At 37.1% G+C, this 24,050-nt stretch overlaps 2 protein-coding genes across 3 annotated transcripts in view; one reads left to right on the plus strand and one right to left on the minus strand.

Moving 5' to 3' along the window:
• The window catches only part of SLC16A12 (solute carrier family 16 member 12), a 31,548-nt gene extending 14,719 nt beyond the window's left edge, over nt 1-16,829 (plus strand). For both annotated transcript variants that reach the window (XM_053451141.1, XM_053451140.1), the window contains exons 2-7: nt 7,351-7,615; nt 8,512-8,615; nt 9,218-9,361; nt 13,998-14,586; nt 15,867-16,126; nt 16,212-16,829. In XM_053451141.1, coding sequence (XP_053307116.1) covers nt 7,509-7,615; nt 8,512-8,615; nt 9,218-9,361; nt 13,998-14,586; nt 15,867-16,126; nt 16,212-16,435 — 1,428 coding nt within the window. In that variant the 5' untranslated portion in view covers nt 7,351-7,508 and the 3' untranslated portion in view covers nt 16,436-16,829. The remainder of the gene's footprint in view (nt 1-7,350; nt 7,616-8,511; nt 8,616-9,217; nt 9,362-13,997; nt 14,587-15,866; nt 16,127-16,211) is intronic.
• A 2,646-nt stretch (nt 16,830-19,475) lies between these two features.
• Nucleotides 19,476-22,016, minus strand: LOC128469326 (interferon-induced protein with tetratricopeptide repeats 5-like). Its single transcript, XM_053451139.1, has 2 exons — nt 21,898-22,016; nt 19,476-21,158 (listed from the first exon to the last, which is right to left on the minus strand). The coding sequence occupies exons 1-2, from the start codon at nt 21,900-21,902 to the stop codon at nt 19,724-19,726; spliced, it is 1,440 nt and encodes a 479-aa protein (XP_053307114.1). The 5' UTR covers nt 21,903-22,016; the 3' UTR covers nt 19,476-19,723.
• Between the last annotated feature and the right edge of the window lie 2,034 nt (nt 22,017-24,050).

A 24,050-nucleotide genomic window follows, 5' to 3' on the forward strand; every position in this document is an offset into this window, starting at 1 on the left:
AATATTCTCCACTGCTGTACAAAGGGCAAACAGAACATAACAAGTTTTGCATTATATGACAGTTTGGACTTTAGCAAACCACAGGTGAGGAGGGCACTGTACAACAAGGTTATAATCAGGAAAATACAGGACTGCATGGGAATAAAATAATCGTTTTCTTTTAACACCCATCACCAGCAGCGCAGAGTGTCTCACATCTAACACATTCTGTGCCTCAGTGATTGTAACGTTGGCAGTTGGCAGCATTGGCAGTTGATGTATGTATATATATACACATCTTAAACTCATGTGACAGTGACACCGGGGCAAATAAGGATAAATAAAGGGACAATCAAAACATTGTGTACTTTAATGCATATGGTAGTTGAGAGTTCCGTCTAAATTATGATGGTGTTCCCCTGCTGTGTGATATACTTAACCCCAGTTTGATTGCTTAAGGGGTGCTGAAGCTAGCATTTTGGGAAACTGGAGGTACCATTGCTATCACTGCTAGCGTTATGGTGTAAAACTAAGATTCATGTAATTGTCCATTCCTTTTCAAACAAATTACTTGTTTCACATTCTTAGAATAGTTTTTTTAGTCGAGAGTGTCCAGTTCCAGTTCTCAAATGTTTTCATGACGATAACTAGCACTTTGCTCACTTGTGAACAATGTTACTATCATCCGTGTATTTTTACAGTTATCACTTATTTCTGTACGGGATTTTAGCTTATAGCTGCAGATTGCATTAACAGAAGATTGCATGTTAGTGTGATGTTTTCAGACAAACTATGCGTACTTACATCAAAAACAAGATGTTTCTCAGTTTAGTCCAGGATGTGTTTGGATCTCTTAGTAGGTTAAAATGTGGAGAGTCTAACCTTACTAGTAATTACACAATTATTCAAAGCTAAACTAAGCATGAATAAAAATGATCATTCCAATGACAGATAATGTTAAGGATAATAAAATATTAGTGGGATAGTGCCCAATTACATAGATGAGATGCACAGCTAACACATATGTGCAGTTATAATAAATAATGTAGATGTTTCTTCATCACTGGTTGAACGACAACCTAAGGGATCTGTTTCGGACATATGCCAAGTGAGTTTCCAATTCTCTGGCTTGAGACTTTACTTTATATTTAAGGAAAGCTGTGAGTTTAAAGAAGAAATGGAGTAATGATTCTGCTATATTTTTAGGACATAATCCACTTTTTACAAAGCAGAAAAATTGACCTTAGATATAACACTGGGTATTTAGGGACAGACACCTAAACAGAATGGTAGTAATATTCCTGTCATCTTATGTAGGAAGAATTCTAGATCTTTTTTAGTGCATTCACTAGACTTTTGAGGCAGTTTCCAAAACGTAGAGAGCTGAACAATCAGATAAATTCTCATTTTCCTTTTTTATTGTAGGCTTAACGGTAAGTGGATAGCAGGTTGTATTGTTTTACTGTCACTATACTGATTTTGGTTTTTTTTTTACATATTTTCCATTAAAAAAACATAGGCTATTTTAAAAACAAACAAAATACATGATAAGAAATACTGAATCATTGTAAATAGGTCACCAAAAACTATGCTGATGGTTATGCAGGGAGGGTCATTGAACCCAACACGATACATAATTGCAATTTATATCTTCAAGGCTTTCCTGCACTGTTTGAAAGATATGTGTCTATTTTACCATCACTATTTCAGGTTTTTTTTTGTTCAAGTAATGTTACTATTTTTGCCTTCTTAATACCATTGTTAAGAAGCCAGACAAGCCAGAAGGCTTGTTTTTCCCTCAGTAATCTCATGGTGCTGCCACAACCACAAGGGATTCTGGGTAGGCACATGCAAATAAGGTCAACAATTATCACACTTTGCCTCTTTATCCACTTTATAAATGGATCCCTTTTGCATGCGCCTACCCAGAGTCCCTTGTGGTTGTGGCAGCGCCATGAGATTTCTGAGGGGAAAACAAGCCTTCTGGCTTGTCTGGTGTCTGTAGATGAGTGTTTAATAATACTTCTACTACCCCCTAAATTTTAGTGGAAGGGTTTCCATCACCTTTACCCACCACAATTGTTAAGAAACTAATAGGACTTTTGACTCTTGACCTAGGGGGATGCAGCAGGGATATCTGTGCCTCTGCACATTGCCACAGAGACAGGGAGTGTCAGGCTATGATGTAATAACTCAGCCCCCCCCCTCCCAAATGTCTCTGCTGAGAAAATCATGTTTAAATTCCTCATACTTTCTGGTCTCTTCTTTCTAGATTCTTTTTCATGACATCACCATTGGTACCATGCACCTATTAGGTGAAATGAACAATCTTATTGTGTAACTTTTGCATTTGCCTGTGTATTTTATTTTTTGTGAAATGTCACAAAAAGGGGTTTTATAACATTTGCTACTTTTTGCTTTACTGGACATGGATTTCTCTTTTACTTAGTCCATTTATTTGATTTGCATTATACAGGGATGGCCCCAGGGTTTCTAGTTTTGCTATATGATGGGGCCAACTATGGCATTATTATTATTATTATTAACATTATTATTTGTAGTAGTAGTATTATTATTAACATTATTATTATTAGTAGTAGTAGTAGTAGTAGTATTATTAACATTATTATTATTATTAGTAGTAGTATTATTATTAACATTATTATTTGTAGTAGTAGTATTATTATTAACATTATTATTATTAGTAGTAGTAGTAGTAGTATTAACCTTTTTTGTATCGTGCCAGCAATTTACGCAGCACTTCTTACTGTACATACATTCAAAAGGCATGACAAACTAGAATCAACAACTGATACATTAAGTAAAGAGGGACCGGCTTGCAAGCTTACAATCTCGAAGCAAAAATCAATATATTTTTTTACAGATCTGAATGCACTTACAAGAGCATAAATTGTCAAATGTTACATAACTTGGTTGGAATATTTGCTGGCACTAAAAGTGTTACTGATTGCTCGAGTTTGCCCCCCCCCCTTTTTCCCAAAAGGCTTGGGGAATGGTTTTCCTTTTCCAATCCTCACTTCCTGATGTGCTCATGCAAAAGGATCCTTCTGTTTGGGGAAAAGCTTGAGCAGATAGGTCTGAAGGAACACACCCGACCAGTTTAGTGACATTGCATGCTGTTTCAAATACTTTGAACATTTCAGAATTACTATTTTTTTCTTTTTGTTCAGAAACTATAAACATATTAAAAAAAAAAATACAATATTAACTTTTTAACAACATAAGGAACGTCTACACGTTCTTGTGCTCATTAGCGAGCTCTTGTATACCTTCTCCTAGTTTTTAAACAGTTAAATAGATTTCAACATAGCTTCCTTTCAACATAGCTGTGTCTGTTCATACCTTCTTTGCTGCAGCGTACAGTGTAACTGGCTGACGGTTGTTTAAAGAGACAGTTTAAAAACACTCACCCGCGGTAGAAGCTGCAGCCCTGTAACTGCAGTTGCCCTCATCTTCTGGGGTCCGAAGATTCTTGTCACCGATTGGCGGCATTCAATGAGCCGGTGCTGGAGCTGACTGGGGGTAAGTATATCATGTGCATGGAGAACAGAAATCCTGCATAACGTGCACGGGGGCAAATGCGTATTGTATGAGAGGACACTATGTGGATAACGTGTATGTGATGGCTGGAAAGCCCCTTTAGTATAGTGAATGAGTGTAAAAAAAATCATTTTAATTTCAGTGAGTTTACGTGGGGAGATAGCAAGCCAAACATTTTTGCACCAAAGCAAATACAGACCTTCATATAGATTATGACAATAGTTTAAAGATCCATTGCCTAAATGTTTACGTGCATCTGAGAAATTTGGGGTCACTTTGTGCATTGTTTTCAGACAAGTCATTGAATCAAGATCCAGATTTTAAAATAAATCCTTGGTTAAAAAATAAATATTTATCATAATTTTACTGTACTAAATGTTGTGTATATTGTTAATAGTAATAACTATAGTAACACAGAGCTCGGTTGTAACACTCATTCAATAAATCATACACTACTTTTGTAGGAAGTGTTTTATGGCGTTGTAACCTTTTACCGATCCATGCCTGGAAATCAATCATATCTTCTAGTAAACAGACTACACGTGTCATAGACTCAAATAACCTGATGAAATTCTCATAACAACAACCCAAATACATCGTATATAAGTTAAAACTTTATACACCTTTTTAAAATATTGCTTATTATTACTGTACAATGAGTTTAGACATAAATATGAACTGCTACATAATTGTTTACAAGAGATTACAATATAAATGTCTAAGATGGATATTTCCTAAACAATTACATTAATTAAAAACCAAGTTTTTAATTAAAAGTTTTTAAATTACACTATAATAAATTCCTTTTTAGACACATTGTAGCTAGAACATGTTTATCCGTATAATTTATAGCCATGGCTTCTATTGTTGTTGCAGTCAGATAATGACCCATCACTGAGAGGTGCCTTTCGGCAGAAGTGGTAGAGGTCAACAGAGTGAGAATTTGAACATGGACAGGATAGAGAGAAGGTTATCCTGAATATTAGTCATTAATTAATTATTGAAACCAAGGATTAAATAAGGTTAGAGATTTTTACAGCAGAAAAAAATGTTAACCTGTTGATTAATTTTTTCAACATTTAATAAACCTCCAAAAGCTGTCTTAATTTGACTTCTTTGATTGAACTAATGTGCAGTATCGTTTTTTTATCGATCTTTTAGTTCAGATTGTCATTAGTGGTGAAGAAGTGCAGGACGTTTTAGCAGAAGTAGGATTTAGGACCCTTCAACCCATCAACCCATACCAATTTGAATTTTAAACAGCAGCAAAATACAACATCACCTCTTTTGAACACATTATATATCGAAAAACACCATTATTTATGTTAGTTTATGTAATGGCAGGTTAAAATGCAACCCAATTGGCAGTATGTGGCATGTGTGAAATGTTGACATTACTCCTCTCCTATGACCGACCTATGGCGTAAGAACGTTAGACATGGGAAGGTACATGGTGAGACACCCCCTCCTCTCTACTAAATAGAAGTTCAAAGGTAGAAAACATGGAACGGAAAGCAGCTGCAGGTACTTCTAAAAAAACATGAGAAAGGATTTTTTCGGATATTAACAAAAGGTACAGCAGCCTTGAAACTGCAAATGTGCTATATTGGTAAGAAACTTCCTCTCATAATAATATTAGCGGACTGCATTGTGTTTTGATTTCTCCAGAAAAGCAGAACTTCTTTTGAGTTGCTGCGGATTTAGTTTGCAGGTAGTAATGAGATATTTTTCCAAAATATAAGAAGAGTCTTTTCCTTACATAAAGAATCAGTGAGTATATATATATATATAAATTATGTTTTAGTTTGGAGCATAGCATGATATGAGGTTAAACATGATATATTCATTTCCTGAGCTGAGAGGGTTAATCAAAGGGCTTTAATCGGAGTCTGTAACTGAATGCAGTTTAAATTGTCTATTAGAAAAAAGAGAGCATGTAGAATAGTAAGCATACGTGATTAAGGAAATATTGAATTTAAATAGTTCTAAAGATCCCCCCCCCCCAAAAAAAAACTATGGGTTCAATATAGTTGGCATTTTGAGTAAAAAAAGAATAGAGAAACAAAACAAATTAGTGATTGTTTCAGGTTGGCGAGCCAGAAAGCCATGCGTAGTGTCAGTTGGGTAGAACTGTGAGATGAGGATAATAACAACAAAATTATTGCATTATCATAGTTTAAGCTGTACTAACAATACCAAGGTTACCATCAGTTAAAGTTTTACTAACTGCTCCAAGACTAAGGTCAACTACAGCAACCACACTTAGGTGCGGTGAAAATGTTTTACAGAGTATATGAAGAGTCCAAGATACTATAAGCAGGATAAGTATGATAAATGGGGGCTTGAATGCCCAAAGGTCACATAAGGAAGAAAGGGTGTTGACAGGAGGATGAAAAAATCAGTAATGCGAATACAATCCTTTATACAGGCTGTCAAATGGATTTGCCAAAGGAGTATACTGAGGAATTTGACAACGTTTTAGGACAATGTTCTGCATACGGTAGACTCATGAACAGAGATGTTAACCAGTTCCAATGATTCCTTTAAGCATTTAACTGTTACTCTAGGGTTCTTTTTTCCTCATTGAGCATTCTGATTTTGTGCAATATATATATATATATATATATATATATATATATATATATATATATATATATGCTGGAACGGGAAAGGGTCGTCCCCAAACTGGTTTCACAAAGTTGGAAGCATACAATTGTCTAAAATGCATTTGTATGCTGCAGCATTAACATGACCCTTCACTAGAAATTTGTTGACCCCTGCTTTACACCACTCCAGCCAAAGCTTGGCATTGCGCATAGTGATCTTCGGCTAGTGTGCTGTCTCACAGAAACCTATTTCATGGTTGTGCTGATGTTGCTTCCAAACACAGTTTGGAATTAGTGATGTTACAGAATGTTGATGTTACAGAAGACAGGCAATTTTTACGTACTTCAGCATTCGATATCCCTGCACTGAGTGTGCATGGTCTACCCCTTTATGGCAGAGCTTACAGTATGTTCCTCCTAGACGCTTCTACTTAACTATAATAACACTTACAGTGGACTGAGGCAGATCTAGCAGGGCAGAAATGTCACAAACTGACTTGAGGCAAAGTAGTATGTTTAAAGTCACTGAACTCTTCAGTACAACCCATTCCACTGCCAACCCGTCTATGGGGATTGCATGCTCATTTTCTTAATTCATATACCTGTTAGCAATGGAGGTGGCTGAAACACCTAAACTCAATGAAAGGTGGGTGTCCACATACTTTTGGTCATATATAAAAGATGTGGATGCAGCAGGGAATGATATATTGCAGTAGACACAGCTTTTGTGGTACTCTGGTGTGGGTTCAAAAGAAGGCTGACCCCAATTAAAGTAGTCGAACTAAGGCCCTTAGGCATGGCATCAAAATGGCGCCTCATAAATCCTTGCACATATCAGGTCAGGTTGCAGGAGCTGGCATGGAGGTCTCCTGTGTTGCTGCTTACAGTGATTCAGCTCACCACATTGCCACAGGCCCAGAGCTAGTTTAGTCTCTTAGTAACTAATACAGCTTTCCATACACAACATTCACACGGTTCAACATCTAGCATAAAATATCAACAACTTCCAATGCTGGGGTAGCCAGTTTATGTGTAAAGTCCCCACCTCATAGTAACAATTGCTTTATGCTTAACATTATTAATTTATGTTAGAAACCTAAATAAAATAATCTATATATATAATATTATGAAGCTAATAATCTAGTAAATGTTTGTTTTGTTGATTTTTCATACATCTGTTGATGCACTATTTTTTTTTTTTTAGATGTTAAATAGAGTCTCAAACGGAAGGTAACATTTCCAGAATATTCCGCATGTCGTCGGAAGTGTGTTTACAACTAAATGTGATCTTATGTGGAGAAACCAGTGCCAATAGTTTGAGGACGCATCATCAGTCTGCAAGAAAGCCCACTGCTTTGTAGGATGGCACAGAAGAAGAAATTGCTCACAGCGCCACCCGATGGAGGCTGGGGGTGGATGATTGTAGTTGGCTGTTTTTTTGTTACAGTTTGTACACGTGCTGTTACAAGGTAAATACACTTTTCACTGTAATGGGTTATCAGTAACCACATGAGATGATAATTCAATGTTTTGCAGGTTGTCTACATCTCATTAGGCCCACCAGAGATGAATATATCGGCGCTGTATAAGTGATAAACACTTCATAATAAGTAGTGCAACACATAGCAAGTTGGATTTACAGAAACAAATGTTAAAGTGGGTCCTGCTGAAATTATTTTACAATCTAGAAGTAACCCCTGTATGTATAGAAAATGGACACCAAAACGTCAGTCTGATCAAAAAATATTATGTATCTGTCTAGGCTTCTGGTTAGCGTTAAATTGGCCAATTGTGGGTTATTATTATTTATTACAAAAATCTGCTTACCAGACTTGACAAAGCACTGCCTGCATAAGGACTAACTAGCAGCTTTTTGCCAGGGACTAAACCCAACTAGCAGTGAACCAAAATGTATTTTCCCAAATATAATTTCTAAAATTAAAAACCAATCCAAAAACTTTGACTTAACTACAAAAAAGAAAAAATACAAAACCAAATAAAATGTATTATATAAGTAATAATAGAGTTTATCCATTTTCACACAACTGGATTATTTTCTCCTTTGCCAAAATCATTATAAGATTTCTAGAAACCACAGCGGCCAGTCCAGTTTATTCAAACACGACGAACAGGGACAAAGTCTTCCTTAAGGTAGACCGTAAACTTTGTAGAGATGTTTAGAAAATCGTTTGCAGACTATTTTTCTTTTTACCTTACCTGACACGATAGTTTTGCCAAAACCACATTGCTTTCATGTGCAGGTAGAGTACAATTTCAACCATCTTAAAAGTATCTTACATTGAAAAATAACATTTTATCACAAAATATTATATGCATTTAAACATATATTTGTGTTTTTTCATAGATGTATCTCCATATTCTTTGTTGAGTTTCAAGTATATTTTGGTCAAGATTATTCAAGAACAGCTTGGATACATTCCATTGTTGACTGCTCTACTATGCTGTGTGGTGAGGATCACATTGCAAAAAATAATAATAAATAAATAAAATGTAATGTTTCCATTTCTATATATATTTAGAAAGTGTTACTTCCCTAATCCCTAGGGAATCCTTAGTAGTGGCTTTTCCAAAATCCACCCGACTTTGAATGCAGAAATACAAAGTTCTAGACAGAGCCATGAAACAAGAACACCCTACTATGGAAACAATGCAAACACGGACACAATGTATTTGTATATATTTAGTAAGGGTATTTAATTTTACTGTTTCAACGTTTTATCTTCTCTGATATTCTCCTGTGCATATCCTTACTGTGTTTGCCATTGTGTCTCACAGTTTGGCTTAGCTGTTTTGAAATAATAAAAAAATCTAATATTATATTATTCTAAGGGATTCAGTTCCTTTGCAACTGTGGGACATTTGATCTGTTAATCTTGTAGTCTCATATAATACAAAAAAATATATTTGATATAATTAATAAACAAATACCTTTAAGATACAAAATTGCTCATGTAACATAATACAGTAGTGTTTGGTATTGGCTCATTGGCCCTTAGTTTTATATTTTTATACATGACTGCTAGATCTAACATAATTATTTTGTTTTTCAGCCCCCCTTGGAAGCTATGTAAGTAACCACCTCTCCTGCCAAACTGGAATAATGCTAGGAGGACTTCTCGCTGCTACGGGACTAGTTCTAAGCTCCTTTGCTACGAGTTTGGAGTATCTATACCTCACATTAGGAGTCCTCACAGGTAAAAGCTATAAATAAAATATACTTTATTAGTATAGCTATATGTAATTATAGCTTTCACATTCAGTCATTTCCGATAAGTTGGTTGAGACAAACGGGAAGGTTTTCTGTGCGTACAATCAAGTTATCTAAAATGACTCTTCAAAGAGCTTTCGATGTCAGTGAAAGAGTATTTCGTGAGTATAACCAAGGACCCTGACTGCTAATAACTAACTAGTAGGAAGAAGAGAAAGGAAGTAGAAAAAATCTAAATATTTTGGGTAATCTATAAAATGACCTTGTTAGCTATATTTGTGTGTTAAAGAGATACTTCCTGCTGAAAAGTGACTGTTAACATCCACTTTGTTCCTGTGACATTTCTAAAATGTGGTACCCAATCCTTACTGCCGAACGCCAGAAAGTGACATCTTATTCCAGCCTCTTAAGGATGGGCAGCATCGGGTACAGCATGAGATGCTTTAGAAATCTGACCAAAGATAGCATCTCTTAAATAATTTGGCAATACATAGTATTTTAATAGCAGAGTTTGTGAGGAAGCACCAATACTTTCAAAGTATTTAAGGCCAATCTTTAAGTCTGTTATTTCTCTTCTCTTTCTTTCTCTCTTTTTTTATGGTAAGGAACTTGAAATTCCATTAGTCAACTGACAGGTTATCTGAAATTGGCTTTTGCCAGAAGGCTGTAGCTGAAAGCATTTACATGATTTGGATGGGATTGGGAATAATACCAGCCATTATTATCTTAGAGTAGCCCTGGTATTACAAACTTAGTATTTTGGTTTGCTGGAGGACAGTATGAATAATCTGGCATTACTGTTGTTTTCATGTGGAAAATTGCCAGACGTCTTACAAAAGAAAAAGATGCACCTGCAACAACAATGATGTTAATGTTTGTTTGTTTTTTTCTGCTTTTTCCCCTTCTTTAAAATACTGGACACTGCACATGACTGCTTGTTTTTATTGTGTAATTATTCACAAGGAAACAACTAACACAGGATGCACTATTCCCAGAGCAATTTCAGTATAAAGGGAGATACAGTACGATACAATACTGGTCTATCTGTATATCTATTAAGACTTTCAGATTCGCACAGATTTCAAATGTAATGAAAGTTGCATATTTTGTTGATTTGTACAAAACTCTGACGAGGCAAGACCCCCCCCCACACAAAACGAAGGAAAACGAAGCAAAAAACTCTCTTCGAATGTCTCCCTACCTTCTCCACAGACGACTTCCTCTTACGTGTCCCGCAGCTCTGTTTCTTCTCTAAAATCTTCTTGATCTTCATGTTTTTCTCTCTTCTGTCTTCCACCTTTTTTAATTAGCATCTCTGCGGAAATGACCTCCTGGTGAACCTCTGCAAAAATGGCGGAGCTTCAGCTGACATCCTCTCCTCCCAGGTAGAGTATAGGGGGAGAGGGTGTGCCCGGAAGCCCCACCATTTTGTCCGAAGATAACCTCCAGGTGAACTTCTGTGAAACTGGCGGGACTTCTGATGACATTCTCTCTCAAGATAGGAGGAGAGGTTGTGCCCGGAAGGTCCGCCATTTAGTCCCAAGATAACCTCCGATGAACCTCTGCAAAAATGGCATTGTGTCTGGTGACATCCTCTCCCCATTTTTTGCAGAAGTTCACAGGGAGGCAATGTCCACAGAGATGCGGACGAAGAAATAAGAAAGAAGATAGAAGAACAAGAAGATGAAAAACAAGAAGAGGAAGAGGATGCTAAAGAAGAAGTGGTGCTGCGAGACATGGAAACGGTCGGTAGGGAGTCATTCAGAGAGAGTGAATAAGAGTTAGAGTGTGAGAGAGTAAGTGAATGTGGGCCAGGGGCGGGCTGGGCCAGGGGGGCAATCGCTCCCTGGCCGCCCGGCATCTAAATTAAATGGCCGCACGGCTGCCCACGGGAGTGGCCGATTCAGCCATATTTAATGTGGGCAAAAAGCCTGCAGCACCCGCGGTGGCTGGCCAGTGCCAGCACCATGCCACCCAGTGCCTCAGTGAGGCTCTTTGTCCTGCCCCTTTGAAGATGCGACATGCCGCTCAAGGGGGTGGTCTCACATGGAACAGCTCCTCGCGACAGGGAGAAGAGCATGTCGCAGGAGAGCAGTCTGTAGGGAAGGCAGCAAAAAAGTAAGTATTTTAAAAAAAATTTAAAAAAATAGTTGGAGTGATAGGTGGAAGGGGACCCATATTCATAAGGGGGTCTGCCTTGGGACAATACATAAAGAGGGTGGCTGGGGGGTATAAGTACACAACAGGGTGGTTGGGGCATCACATAAATCAATACACAAAGGTACATTAACCAGTACAAAAGGGGGCATCAATACTCAAAGGAGGAGGGCTGGCCAGGGACATCACATATATCAATACACAAGGGTGTTGGGGTGTAAATGCACAAAGGGGGCTGGCTGGGGGCACATGCACATGGGGCAATACACAAGGGGGAATGCATTAAAACCAGGGAGGGGCTGGCTGGGGCATCAATACACAATTTAAAAACACCCCTAATCTTCGTCTGACAAGAATAACAAATTGTGTAGACTTACATGAGATGAGTAGAATGTTGTAGTTGTGTTGTGTTGTGGTATCTTGTTTTAATTTGTTTACATAATCTATTAAGTACACAGATTGTTACTGTTAACCCAGCCTTGGTTCAGGACAGGCCTTCTTACCCCTACCCATTTTCATAATATGGTATAACATTTTCTCTTGGGTTTTAAGGCCTGTCAACATGCTGGGCCATCATGTTTTAAATTGGAGCTCCTCACCTATATACCGTATTGGCTCGAGTATAGGCCGCACTTTTTTCCCACAATTTAAATCTTTAAAGTGGGGGTGCGGCCTATAATCGGGGTTTAGCATTTCTTACCTTCTCCAGGGTGTCTGGAAGACCGTATCAGCAAACTTTCTTCAGTGCGGTCCAGCAAAAATGCGGTCCCCCGGCAACACGAGCAGAAACTTTAGTTCCTCCCTGATTTTTTATTCCCAACATTGATGTAGATGAGGCAGACTGGTGCAGGAAGTGGAGTTCACGTATGCTGCATCTACATCAAGGTTGCAGATCTAAAGTTTAGGTAAGGAGGGTGGTAGCCTCCTACCATACATTAAATGTAAAAAAAAAAAAAAAAAAACCCACACACACTAAGCATAAAGAACTTGCCAAGTAGTCCCCAACCTTGAATCCCTTTTAAATGTCCCTACCTTAAACTCTAAGGCTCCATTATAAATTATCATAAATTAAAATGGGACCTTAAAAAGCTATTTTATTGTAGCCCCACACTGTATAGCCTTTTTTAGGCACCCCTTAATTAATGATGCACTCTGTAAGTAAGGTGAATTAAGAATTAAGGGGGGGAACCTTAAAATGGCAAAGTATTGAATTGTAGCCCCACACTTTATAGCCTTTTTTAGGCACCCCTTAATTAATGATGCACTCTGTAAGTAAGGTGCATTATGAATTAAGGCGGGAACCTTAAAATGGTGATAAAGTATTGAATTGTAGCCCCACACTTTATAGCCTTTTTAGGTACCCCTTAATTAATGATGCACTCTGTAAGTAAGGTGCATTATGAATTAAGGCGGGAACCTTAAAATGGTGATAAAGTATTGAATTGTAGCCCCACACTTTATAGCCTTTTTAGGCACCCCTTAATTAATGATGCACTCTGTAAGTAAGGTGCATTATGAATTAAGGGGGAACCTTAACATTATTGTAGTCTCCTAAGACCAATGAATTAATTTTTCTACAGGAACTAATAAAATACCAAAATGGCTGATCATGTGGAGATTAAACCTTCGACCAGCAAAGAGAAAAGGCGAAGTTATGATTCAACTTTTAAGATAAACGTCCTAAAATATGCTGAAAAAACGAGCAACAGGGAAGCTGCCAGAAAATATGACCTAGATGAGAAAAATGTAAAATATGGTTCTGATATTTTTTCCCTTTTCTTAGTCTTCTCCCCATCTCTACTTTCTACCTGTCCATTCTTTTATTCATATAACATATATTATATACTGTCAAAAGAAGGGCTAACTGCATAATAAATATAAAAAATGTTCAAATACCATTCATTAAATAAAATACTGTTTTACCATTTCACTAACGTGTATTTTTTCTTTAAAAAAATTTTTTTCTTTAAAATAGCACCTAACTTTTAGGGTGCGGCCTATATTCGGGTGCGGCCTATATCCGAGCCAATACGGTATTTTGGCAATAGCCTTTACACAACTTTTTACATTGTGGCAACAAGACCAAAAATGTCCATGAGGCAAGAAGGGCAATGTCATGGCCAAATGACCAATGTCATCTCCGGTGCCTTCTCCCGAGTCATTTTTGGGACTGAAATGCTGTCTCTCTCTGTTCCAATAGTATGAGTGTATTACAGTGTCCTGCAGCTCCAAAAGCCACAAACATATAAACAACAGAACGTGTGTGTTTTTTTTAAATAAATCCCAAACATGTTTAACTTTGCAGACTTTTAACTATGCCCCCTGAAGCAAAAGTGTATTTATTTAGAGGTATGTATCATTGTAACTTTACAACATTGCCCAGCATTCTTTTTTTTTATTATTTTTGCGATCATAAATAGGAAAACATGATTTTGACCTTGATTATGTTTCTTCTTTACCTTTAGGCGTTGGATTTGCACTATGTTACAGCCCTGCCATTGCAATGGTGGGAAAGTACTTTGACAAAAGGAAAGCCTTAGCTTATGGAATTGCCATGTCTGGGAGTGGTATTGGAACCTTTATTTTGGCCCCTGTGGTTCAGCTGCTAATTGAACAGTTTTCCTGGCGTGGAGCTTTACTTATCCTTGGTGGGTTTGTCGCAAATCTATGTGTTTGTGGTGCTTTAATGCGGCCTATTAACATTAAGGAAGAGGACTTTGCACATTGTCAACTAAACCAAGAAAAGATTCCAGATGAACCAAAGAAAAACATAATTCAAACATCCACATGTACATCGCTGAGCCAGGACTGCACTCATAAAAGTCTTTGTTACTGTTCTCAGCAGGACTACAGCTTTATCCTGAAGCCAAACTTCATCATACTTGCGTCATCCTTTCTTTTTCTGGCCTATGGATGTAGTCCTCCATTTGTGTACCTTGTGCCTTATGCTTTAAGTGTTGGAGTTAGCCACCAAGAAGCCGCTTTTCTAATGTCTATCCTTGGTGTGGTAGACATTGTTGGCAACATCACTTTTGGATGGTTAACAGATAGAAGGTAATTTCAAGCATCTCTCATATGACAAAATATTGTACAAAAATTCACACTGTAAGAATACTGCTGTGGGAACTTAGACAGTTGCTGGTATAAGGAGTCACACTGCCGAGGTTCTCCCTGTGCTGTAGTCACAATTTCCATCTTAAATAAATGTAATATTCATTTTCTTTTGTGGTGGATCATGATCTGGAGTAGTTTAACCTACAGGCAACCTGGATGTGCATTAAAACCTTATTTCTAAATGTCTTTCACTGCAATATCTGACAAGTATAGTCAACCTCTTAGAAAAAATGTACCCAATAGTAAGTACAGACTTTCACCAACTTTAATTTTGTTTGCATTTTGTCAATTATTGTTTTCCATTAATTCATTATTTTATTTTATATTAGTGAGTTAGTGTAGCCAACAGATTACCCATCCATGAACTAAGTAAGCAACATAAGAGCTGTAGTTCCAAAAAAGCTAGAGAGCTAGTTGTTGAAATCCATGCCTACAGCCTAACATAAATGTTGTACAAATTAACATGCTGCTTACCAGTAATGAAAAATATTTGTTTGAAATATAAAGCAATCAAGATAGACAGATGTAAACACGTAGATCAGCTTTTTGCTTATCTCACTGAAAAGGCTGAGCCTTCGTATGTATATATATATAGATAAAATTATAATATTAATGTATTGGTCACGATGGATTTAAGATATATGTAAATGGTGTCCTCTAGTGGTTACACACAGTTAATCACTTTTGGCCCTGATTTACTTGTGTGTCTTACCGTGCAATTTGGAAACTTGGTTTGTCAGTAAAACCTTTCTGAATAGCACAGGTATGTGCATTTAACATAGATATTTCTGTTAAAAGGATGCTTAAAAGATGTGGACAATAAAGCTACATTAGAAGTGGAGGTGGTGGAGCAAGCTATAGTGGACTTGTTCACCTCATACACAGGTCCACACATAACAAGAACCATGAATTCCAAGAATCTGAAGGTTGCACTTCGGCTCTGGCTCATGCTACTACCCATTTGTTGAGTTAGACTGAACCAAGGCATTAGCGTCCGCTGGCTCATCTGATTCTAATAAGAAGCAGTGTGATACTGCAGGATACATTTTATACAAGTGCCCCAGTTGAAAGAGCCATCAGGTTGAGCTATGGTTTATAATAACCATGACAGTATCTTTCATGGCGTGAACTGCCAGGATGGAAATCAAAATTGTTAGCTTTGGAACTACTTTTGGTTGAAATCCCATTTTAATTGTGTTTGTTTTTAAATTTACCACCAGAGTTTTGAAGAGACATCGATATGTTTGCTACCTCATAGCTGTTGGACTGGATGGTCTGTCCTGTCTTTTTCTTCCACTTCTCAAGTGCTTCCAGCTACTTGTGCCATTTTCTGTTACATTTGGCTATTTTGATGGAGCATACGTGGCATTGATACCCGTTGTGACTGGAGATGTTGTAGGAACATCTCATTTATCTTCAGCCCTAGGATTGGTTTTCTTCCTGCATGCTGTGCCTTATTTGGTTAGCCCACCCATTGCAGGTATGAAGACACAATACACCTTTTTAAACAACTCATGTGTTACATTATTGTGAAATAAAAATATTTATCTTTTTGTTTTGTGAAGGTTGGCTGGTGGACACTACAGGGGACTATACTGCAGCATTCCTCCTCAGTGGATTCTCCATGATATTTTGCGCTTTTCTACTGGGTTTTGCAAAGGTCATTCAGAAGATTAAGAACAAACAGCAAAAACCAACTGTTTTAGCTTCAGACACCAGGCAGGAAGTTTGGACTAATGGGGACGCGGTCCATTCAGTCACAGAAGAGATGAGCCAAAAGGAGGTATAGCTGCGTCCTAGTTAGAGGATTGGCAGCCTCAGGATGCCAAGCCCCTTCCGAGAAGAGATGCTAACAGAGAATAAAATGGGCAAGGGGCCCAAGATATTTAAGACAAGGAGCCCTAGTTATATATATGTGCATTAAGCAGCAATCTGTTTTTATGATCTCTCGTGTTTATTTGCTATAAGACATCACTATTCAAGATAATACTTTTTATAATTGACTTTTAATTTGGAATCTGAAGACAGTTACCCACCTGAAACAGTTTCCTTCTGCACATCAAATGCAGAAAACCTGCACTTTACAATGGACAACATGGGAAACCACCATCAGTTTTGTAAGAATACCCTTATCAGGGCAAGACGTTTGTCAGAACTGGAAAATAAAATTCAGATCCATTTTACATTTGCATTTCTGTGTCTGATAAATGAAACTGGTTTGGTTTAAGAGGAAGGTACTATTTCACTTAAGAGGAGCTGAGATCTGTGGCAAAAAAGCATATCGGATATTTTCTTTCCTCATATCACATTTACAAATAACCAATGAGCTTCCATGAAAAAGGAAATTATGCTGCTGCAAAGGTCTTCTTATCCATGAGTCCTGCTCATTAGAAACCATAAGCACATGCCGGTGAGAAGTATGGTGTATAAAAATAGAATTGTGTGCTAAAGAGATGCAACTTGTTTAGTATATTATTGTCCTATTGTAACATTAGATGGAAGCAAACAGATTCAAGCTGTTGTTTGACAATTACCTGTGCATTCCCATCATTTCTATTATATGGGGAACCATCATTTTTACATCTTTTAGTGTAACTACATCTGAGCATTCAAACTGTCTATAGCTTGAAAGAATTTTTTAAATCAGTTTAATTACCCACTTTGGAGATATTTGGAGTAAAAGTAAGTGGGCATTTTAGTTTATGTGCTAATATTTGTGGTGCCAGAACTAATCAATAAATCCCTGCGCTCGTATCTACAGATACTTCTGCCAGAAACAGAACACCTGCCAGCACATAACAGTAAGGTAACAAAGGCGAGGAATAACTTAATGGCAAGGGATAATAATCCAAATCCTGTGAGTAGTTAAGTTGGCTACACAGAAGCAGGTTTCTATTACACACATATATGGCTTCCTTTGCCACCTGCAACATCATTAATGAATAAATTAGAGTGTAGCCTTGCCAGTGGGGCTGCCATCAACAGGTAATGGTAGTATACTTCTATGGAGTAATGTAAAGCAGAGGGGCATTAACCTCCTTTGGTTTCTTTCCATCCTCGGCCATTCTCCGTCATTAACTCATAGTCATAAGGAGAATTACAAGCAAGATATATGCAACTTTCATGATGCATTTAGCATTAGTAACTTGACCCTGGTCATTGATGCCACTTTTACTTATCTATATAAGCCTACCTACTTTGGATACATCTTATGAGGTAGGGTAGTGTAGGGAAGTATTATGTCTTGTTCGAAAAGTAGGGAACTGAAAGATGTAACAAACTCATTAACTTAAGACTAGCCAGAAACATCAGTGCAGGTGGGGCACAACCACAGGTAGTACTAGAAACTATGCCTGGGTCTGGTACTAAGAAATGGGAGAGACAGATAGACAAGGAGATAATGAAAAAGAGGGGAGATGGGGAGAAAGGTGAAAGATAAAGAGAAAGGGAAGAGATAATGAATAAGGACAGACATATGGAGATAGGGGGAAAGGGAGATAATGAGAAGGAGGAGAGATGGGAACTAAGGGGAGAGATAAAGTAAAAGAAGAGAGAGAAAAAGAGGAAGAGAGAGAAAGAAGATGGATTAATAAAAAAGGGAGAGATGAGATAATGAGAGTGGAGAAGTAGAGAGAAAACGGAGAGGTAAAGAGAAAAGGAAGAAATAATGTAAAATATGAGGAGAAAAGAAAAAGAGCTAATGAGAAAGCGTAAAGGTGGGAAAAAAGGTGATAAAGAAGAGGAGAAATAAAGAGAAATGGGAGACAATGGGAATGAAAGAGGAGAAAGAGGAGAAAGAGGAGGACCGGTAAAGCAAAAGGATGGGGAGATAAAGAGAACAAAGATAGATAAAAAGAAAAAGAGGAGAGATAGAAAGAAAATATAAAGAAAAAGAGTAGGGGAGATAATGAAAGGGGCCCCTTTATTTCTTAACCGCCAGGACCATGCGGCCTGCAGCAAACAGGTGAGTACATGCTGCTCAGCACCCTCGCGCTGACTGGCAGGAGCCTGCCTGCCTATTTGCATTGTGTCCTAGCGACATAACAGAGAGAGGGAATTTCCGTGACACTTGAGACCTCTGTCTACCAATGTGGTCCTCCCACCCCAGGTATACCACTGCTGTACAATTACTCTGTATGATCAAAATAATTACCAAATGCTGCAGAGCACTGAAAGGTGTTTATTTTCTTCAACAATCATCCATAAGGTTTTCTGCAAAGAGCCAGAGCACCAAATAGATCAGATTGATTTAGAAATGAACTGTTGCCTAAAAAAATAGAAACACGTAACTCCCATTATGTCCTTTTTATCATATTTATTATTCAGCTTTTCTATTATTTTTATTATTCACGTTCAGGAATTCTTTACAAAAAAAAATTGCCGAATATCTAGTGTACTGAAGGTGTAATTGACATAAAATTACCACAAGAATACAATATTTTATCAGTATTGACATGCGTGCACAACTCAACTGGTACATGCTATGGAAACCAGTATGTTCCCTAAAATATGTAATAAAGTGCTTTATACACAAAATGTAAACTTTGCTAAATGTGAAAACATACTTAAAATAAATATACGAGACTGATGGTGAAGCACATGAAAGAACTTTGCAAGTGTGAAACACAAGTGGAAACTAATGTGTACAATCCACTGCGATATCATAGAAGCCTGACCTTTATGGTTGAATGCGATTGTTGCAACAGGTTCATGCAAAATGGCAATGTGAACCTTAATTGATTATAACACATATAATTAAATATGGCACTGGAAACATAATTTGAGGTACTAAGTACTAATAATTGTTTTTCTTTTTTTATTACACATTATGAGATCCTATTCAAATGTAATTAAATAATGTTTGTGTAGGTGGAACTGCACCTTTAATCATAGGGTAGAATTCTGCTCCATCCAGCATTACTGCAACAAAATTGTTTAAATAATGTACATTGCAGGGTTAGCCAACAAGAACCTCTGGTGTTTTGTTTTTTTTTAATGGAACTGCATCATAACTTATTCTTATATCAAAACATTAAAATGGTAAGAGTCCTTAGCGTCATGTAATTCATCTTTTCATTTAAATATTTAGCTTTAATTCACAAAGAGAACTCAGAAATTCATCATTGGAAGGGTCCAGGTTTAGAGCTTTTTCATAACATTCTATTGCATCAACTGGATTTTGTTGTATCTTATAGACAAACCCAAGCAAACCATATCCAAAAGCATCCTTGGGGTCTCCATCGAGCCTCCTGTTAGCTATTCGTTTTAAACACTGCTCACAACCTTGTCTATTCTCGCTAGTGCCTGCTGTTAGGAGAGCTTCTTTGTAATGTTTCACAGCTTCACTTTCACACTTTCTACCATATTCTTCAAACATGCCATAATAGTAATGAATCCTCTGCTTGTCATCTTCTGAAAGATTGGCCAGGGTCAACGCCTTTTTAAATGTCTCCTCTGATTTTTTGTATTCATTTGCCTCCTTAAACATATTTGCTAAATCAATATATGCATACACAAATTGTTTTTTCAATTCCACTACCATTTCAAAGTGAAATAGGGCTTTCTTAATGCAGTCCTTAATTTCTTTTGTGTGGGCACTTCTGTTTCTGCTGTCATGCTTTGCTAGTTTTTTTGCATCTATCATTTTTCTTCTGTAACACAGTCCTATCTGATGATGAAGAAATCCAGAAGAAGGCAATAAAGCCACCGCTCTTGTGAGAACAGTAAGAGCTTTATCGGTCATTCCGGCTCGCCTGTAAAATTTTGCAACATAGCGAAGCATATATGGAAGGTCTGGTGTTTGCCTTAAAGCTTCTTCGATATATTTAAGTCCTTCATCTGCTCTTTTCAGGTCCTGCAGCTTCAAGCCGAGAAGTGTTTTCACCACCGAATCTTTTGGATTGAGTTCTACCGCCCGTTTCAACAGTTCTAATGATTTGCATTTGCTTGGGTCAAAGGTTAGCGTGAAACCTTCTAAACGGTAAACTGCCGTGGCATAACCACTGTTCCACTCAGGATTATCTGGATCTGCTTCAAGTGCTTTCTCAAAACACTCCTTGGCTTTTCCATAGTATTTTCCACTTACTTTTAACAAGGACCAACCCTTTTCACCATATATTTCATGCACTTCAAGATCTTCCTCTGATAATTTTTTTAGTTCTTGGTAAATTCGATCCACTTTGTCAAGATATATCTCAGATTTCTCATAGTTTTTTGAGTAATAATATACCCATGCAAAGTTGCCATAGGTCACCAGAAGTTTACGGTTTGTTTCATCTGAGCAAAGCTTCTCAGCTTGTTCTAAATTGGCAATTGCTTCTGTGTAACTGTCTTGCGTATGTTTTACAAAGGCCAGCATATTATATACCATGTATTTATTCTCAGAGACCAAATATTCCAGCTGATTGTTCAATCTGTCTTCAAGCTCATCAGCATCAAAGTCCTTCTCTAGTAACTGCCATGTAAAATGACAATTTAGCTGTAACAAGCGAACTTTTAAGGCTCTCTCAGAACTGCAGAAAATAAAGCAAAAGCACGTGTTAGTTATAGTTATGATACTTGTATATAAATAACGTGGAGTTCCACTATGACGAAGATAGCAGCGACTAACTATACGATAAACACTATCAGTAATCTGAGCAATAAATGCTGAACTTCCACTTTTATACCAATTGGTGATCTATAATTTTACCAAAATAATTGTAAATCCACTCTTGTTTCTAAATGGAAGCCACACTTAAGGGACAACCTATAATCAGTGAATACCATGGAGTAGCCATTGCCTTAGCTTCGCTTGTCCTATGCAAAAGTCTAATAAAAAAGGACATCACAACCACGTAACCTCAGTTTTACAAATGTATTATTCCATGTTATTTAAGAAAGCTAAGCCCAATTTAAATTAATTTATCAGCAAGTCACATATAGAAATTCTGAGGCAAAGTGGAGTAATGCTATTAGACATTATGTTTGTTACTATGGTGATTGCTCCACATTTAAAACTTTGCACTAGAATCATGCTTTAGAAATACGGCGCACTGTGTTACACATTCCTCTTGTCAAAAAAAAGGATAAATTCTCAGTACAGCTAATACAATAATACAGAAAATGTTATTATTATCAGTAGTACAGTAATTGACTGGTAAATGACTGGCAGATCAGGTTCTGTAGTGTGTGGCTCCATATATTCAGGACAACTTACCCATCCCCAGTCCCGTCCTGAAGTGATAAAATAAAATATATCATTATATTTACCTCATGATGGCAAATTAGTGGTCCGAGAGATCAGAGAAGGTCTGGGCTGTGCGTCTGTGAGCGCTGCAGAATGTCAGTGCTTTTATGACAGGCTAAGCAGGAGGGACCAGCTGAGAAATGAAATCTGTAAGCTGAAAGCAGTTTCTTTTTCGAGCTGTGATGTAACATTTACAATCGAAAACGAAACCAATTCTCTGAGCAAGTAAGGAAACGAAACTAAAGTGAATTAACCCTTTCAGTGTCCGATGAATGCACAAAATGAAAAAGATTTTTTGAAACAGGCATTTCTGTGGTTTCCATAAAGAGATTACTGAGCTGATTTCAGGGAAAATATAAAAGATATATTTAAGAATAATAATGTGTATATAGCCTTTTAAGATGAGCCTTTCAAGATGATGAACCTTTGGCATCTCTACCTTGAATATCAATGCATTGTTTTGAAGGTAGAAACTTCTAACACATGTTCTGTAGGGTGACCCCTTCCCTCCACTGACTGCTTCCACATGCCTGCCTCCTTTCAAGAAGCTCCACTTTTTCTCTTTGTTTGCCTTCTTTCTTTGTCTGGTTCTCCCAAGTATCACTACATTGACCAAGCCTTCTGGAGCGCATAAGGCATACCAGAGCATAAGTTTGGAGCCTCCGCATACCATGTTATTATAATGTGGTCATTACCTTTATTCCCATTTTTAACGTCTTATTTCTCAGGATTTAGCAGAGCTTATCATACAGGTACCAAAGAAATAATTTTATATAAATGGTAAGGTCCCTCTATTCGTAATGAATAATTGAGGGTATAATAAAATAAAGGGACTTGAGAATTGTAAACCAACTTCTGTTTATTGAGTATATATATAATACAAACAATAATTAATGTGAATCCAAAAATGTATCTATAAAGCAGAGTTCATAAGTATAATGCTTGCCAATAAAGATAATAATTTGCAACATACCCGTGGGATACAGTCTCTCAGTAAGCGCAGTACTCCGCCCCCCCAGAACTTACAATCTCGCTATCTTATATACTTTTGTCTTAGCCAAAAGTTGGCATTGCCCTATGGGATGACCTTGACTATGCCACTCAAAGTTGTTTACCACGAACAGACACCTGCAAACTTGGATATGTCACTCAAAGTTGTTTACCACGAAACCCACCTATAAGATCGTGACACATAATATCTTAGTTTTATAAAAACAAAGCACAAAGCTCAAATGTAGACAGTTGACCATCGTGCGTTATGACTGCCTGATATCTACTAGTATACTTACAATAATATAAATGAAAGTGTGAGTACACTAAATCTTAATAGATAATTATATATTGCATTAATCTTATCATAAACCATTAGATTAATCATGAAGAAATTAAAAAGTAAATATTTTATCATAAGCCTATAACAATGTGGCAGCCTCTCCCCCGCTCAAGCTGTACCAATGTCTGTATCTGGGTTACTATATAATGATAGGAGTCATGCTGTACCACATCTGTGTCTGGATCACAATATAATGATAGGAGTCATGCTGTACCACATCTGGATCACTATTTAATAATAGGAGTCATGTTGTACCACTGTCTGTACAGGAGATTGGAGTTAAGCTGTACCACCATCTGTGTCTAGATTACTATACAATGATAGGAGTCATGCTGTACCACATCTGTGTCTGGATCACTATATAATGATAGGAGTCATAATGTACCACATCTGTATCTGGATCACTATATAATGATGAGAGTCATGCTGTACCACTGTCTGTGGCAATACACTCGTGAAAGTAAGTGAGAAAGTCACCTTAATGTGCTGCAGGGAGCTTTATTTCATCAAAATGGAGTGCCCTGGGAGAATGTTGAATATTTAGTATAGTAAGACATTTTTAACCCTTTCAGGAAAGCTATATATATATATATATATATATATATATATATATATATATATATATATATATATATATATATATATATATATATGTAAGGTTCGGCAACAATCCCTGATTACAATAATATCCCGCATTAATCCTTTCCATATTGTCCTATGTCATGCAAAATGTTCAAGGATAAACAAGGCATTTTGCATGCAGAAGAGAAAATGTAGTTTTTTCTTAGGCCACTCCCGTGCCATAAATGTTATCTGGAAACTTACCCAGCAATCTTCAAAGAA

Source organism: Spea bombifrons, chromosome 11 (genome assembly GCF_027358695.1).
Source record: "Spea bombifrons isolate aSpeBom1 chromosome 11, aSpeBom1.2.pri, whole genome shotgun sequence".
Taxonomy (NCBI): Eukaryota; Metazoa; Chordata; class Amphibia; order Anura; family Pelobatidae; genus Spea; species Spea bombifrons.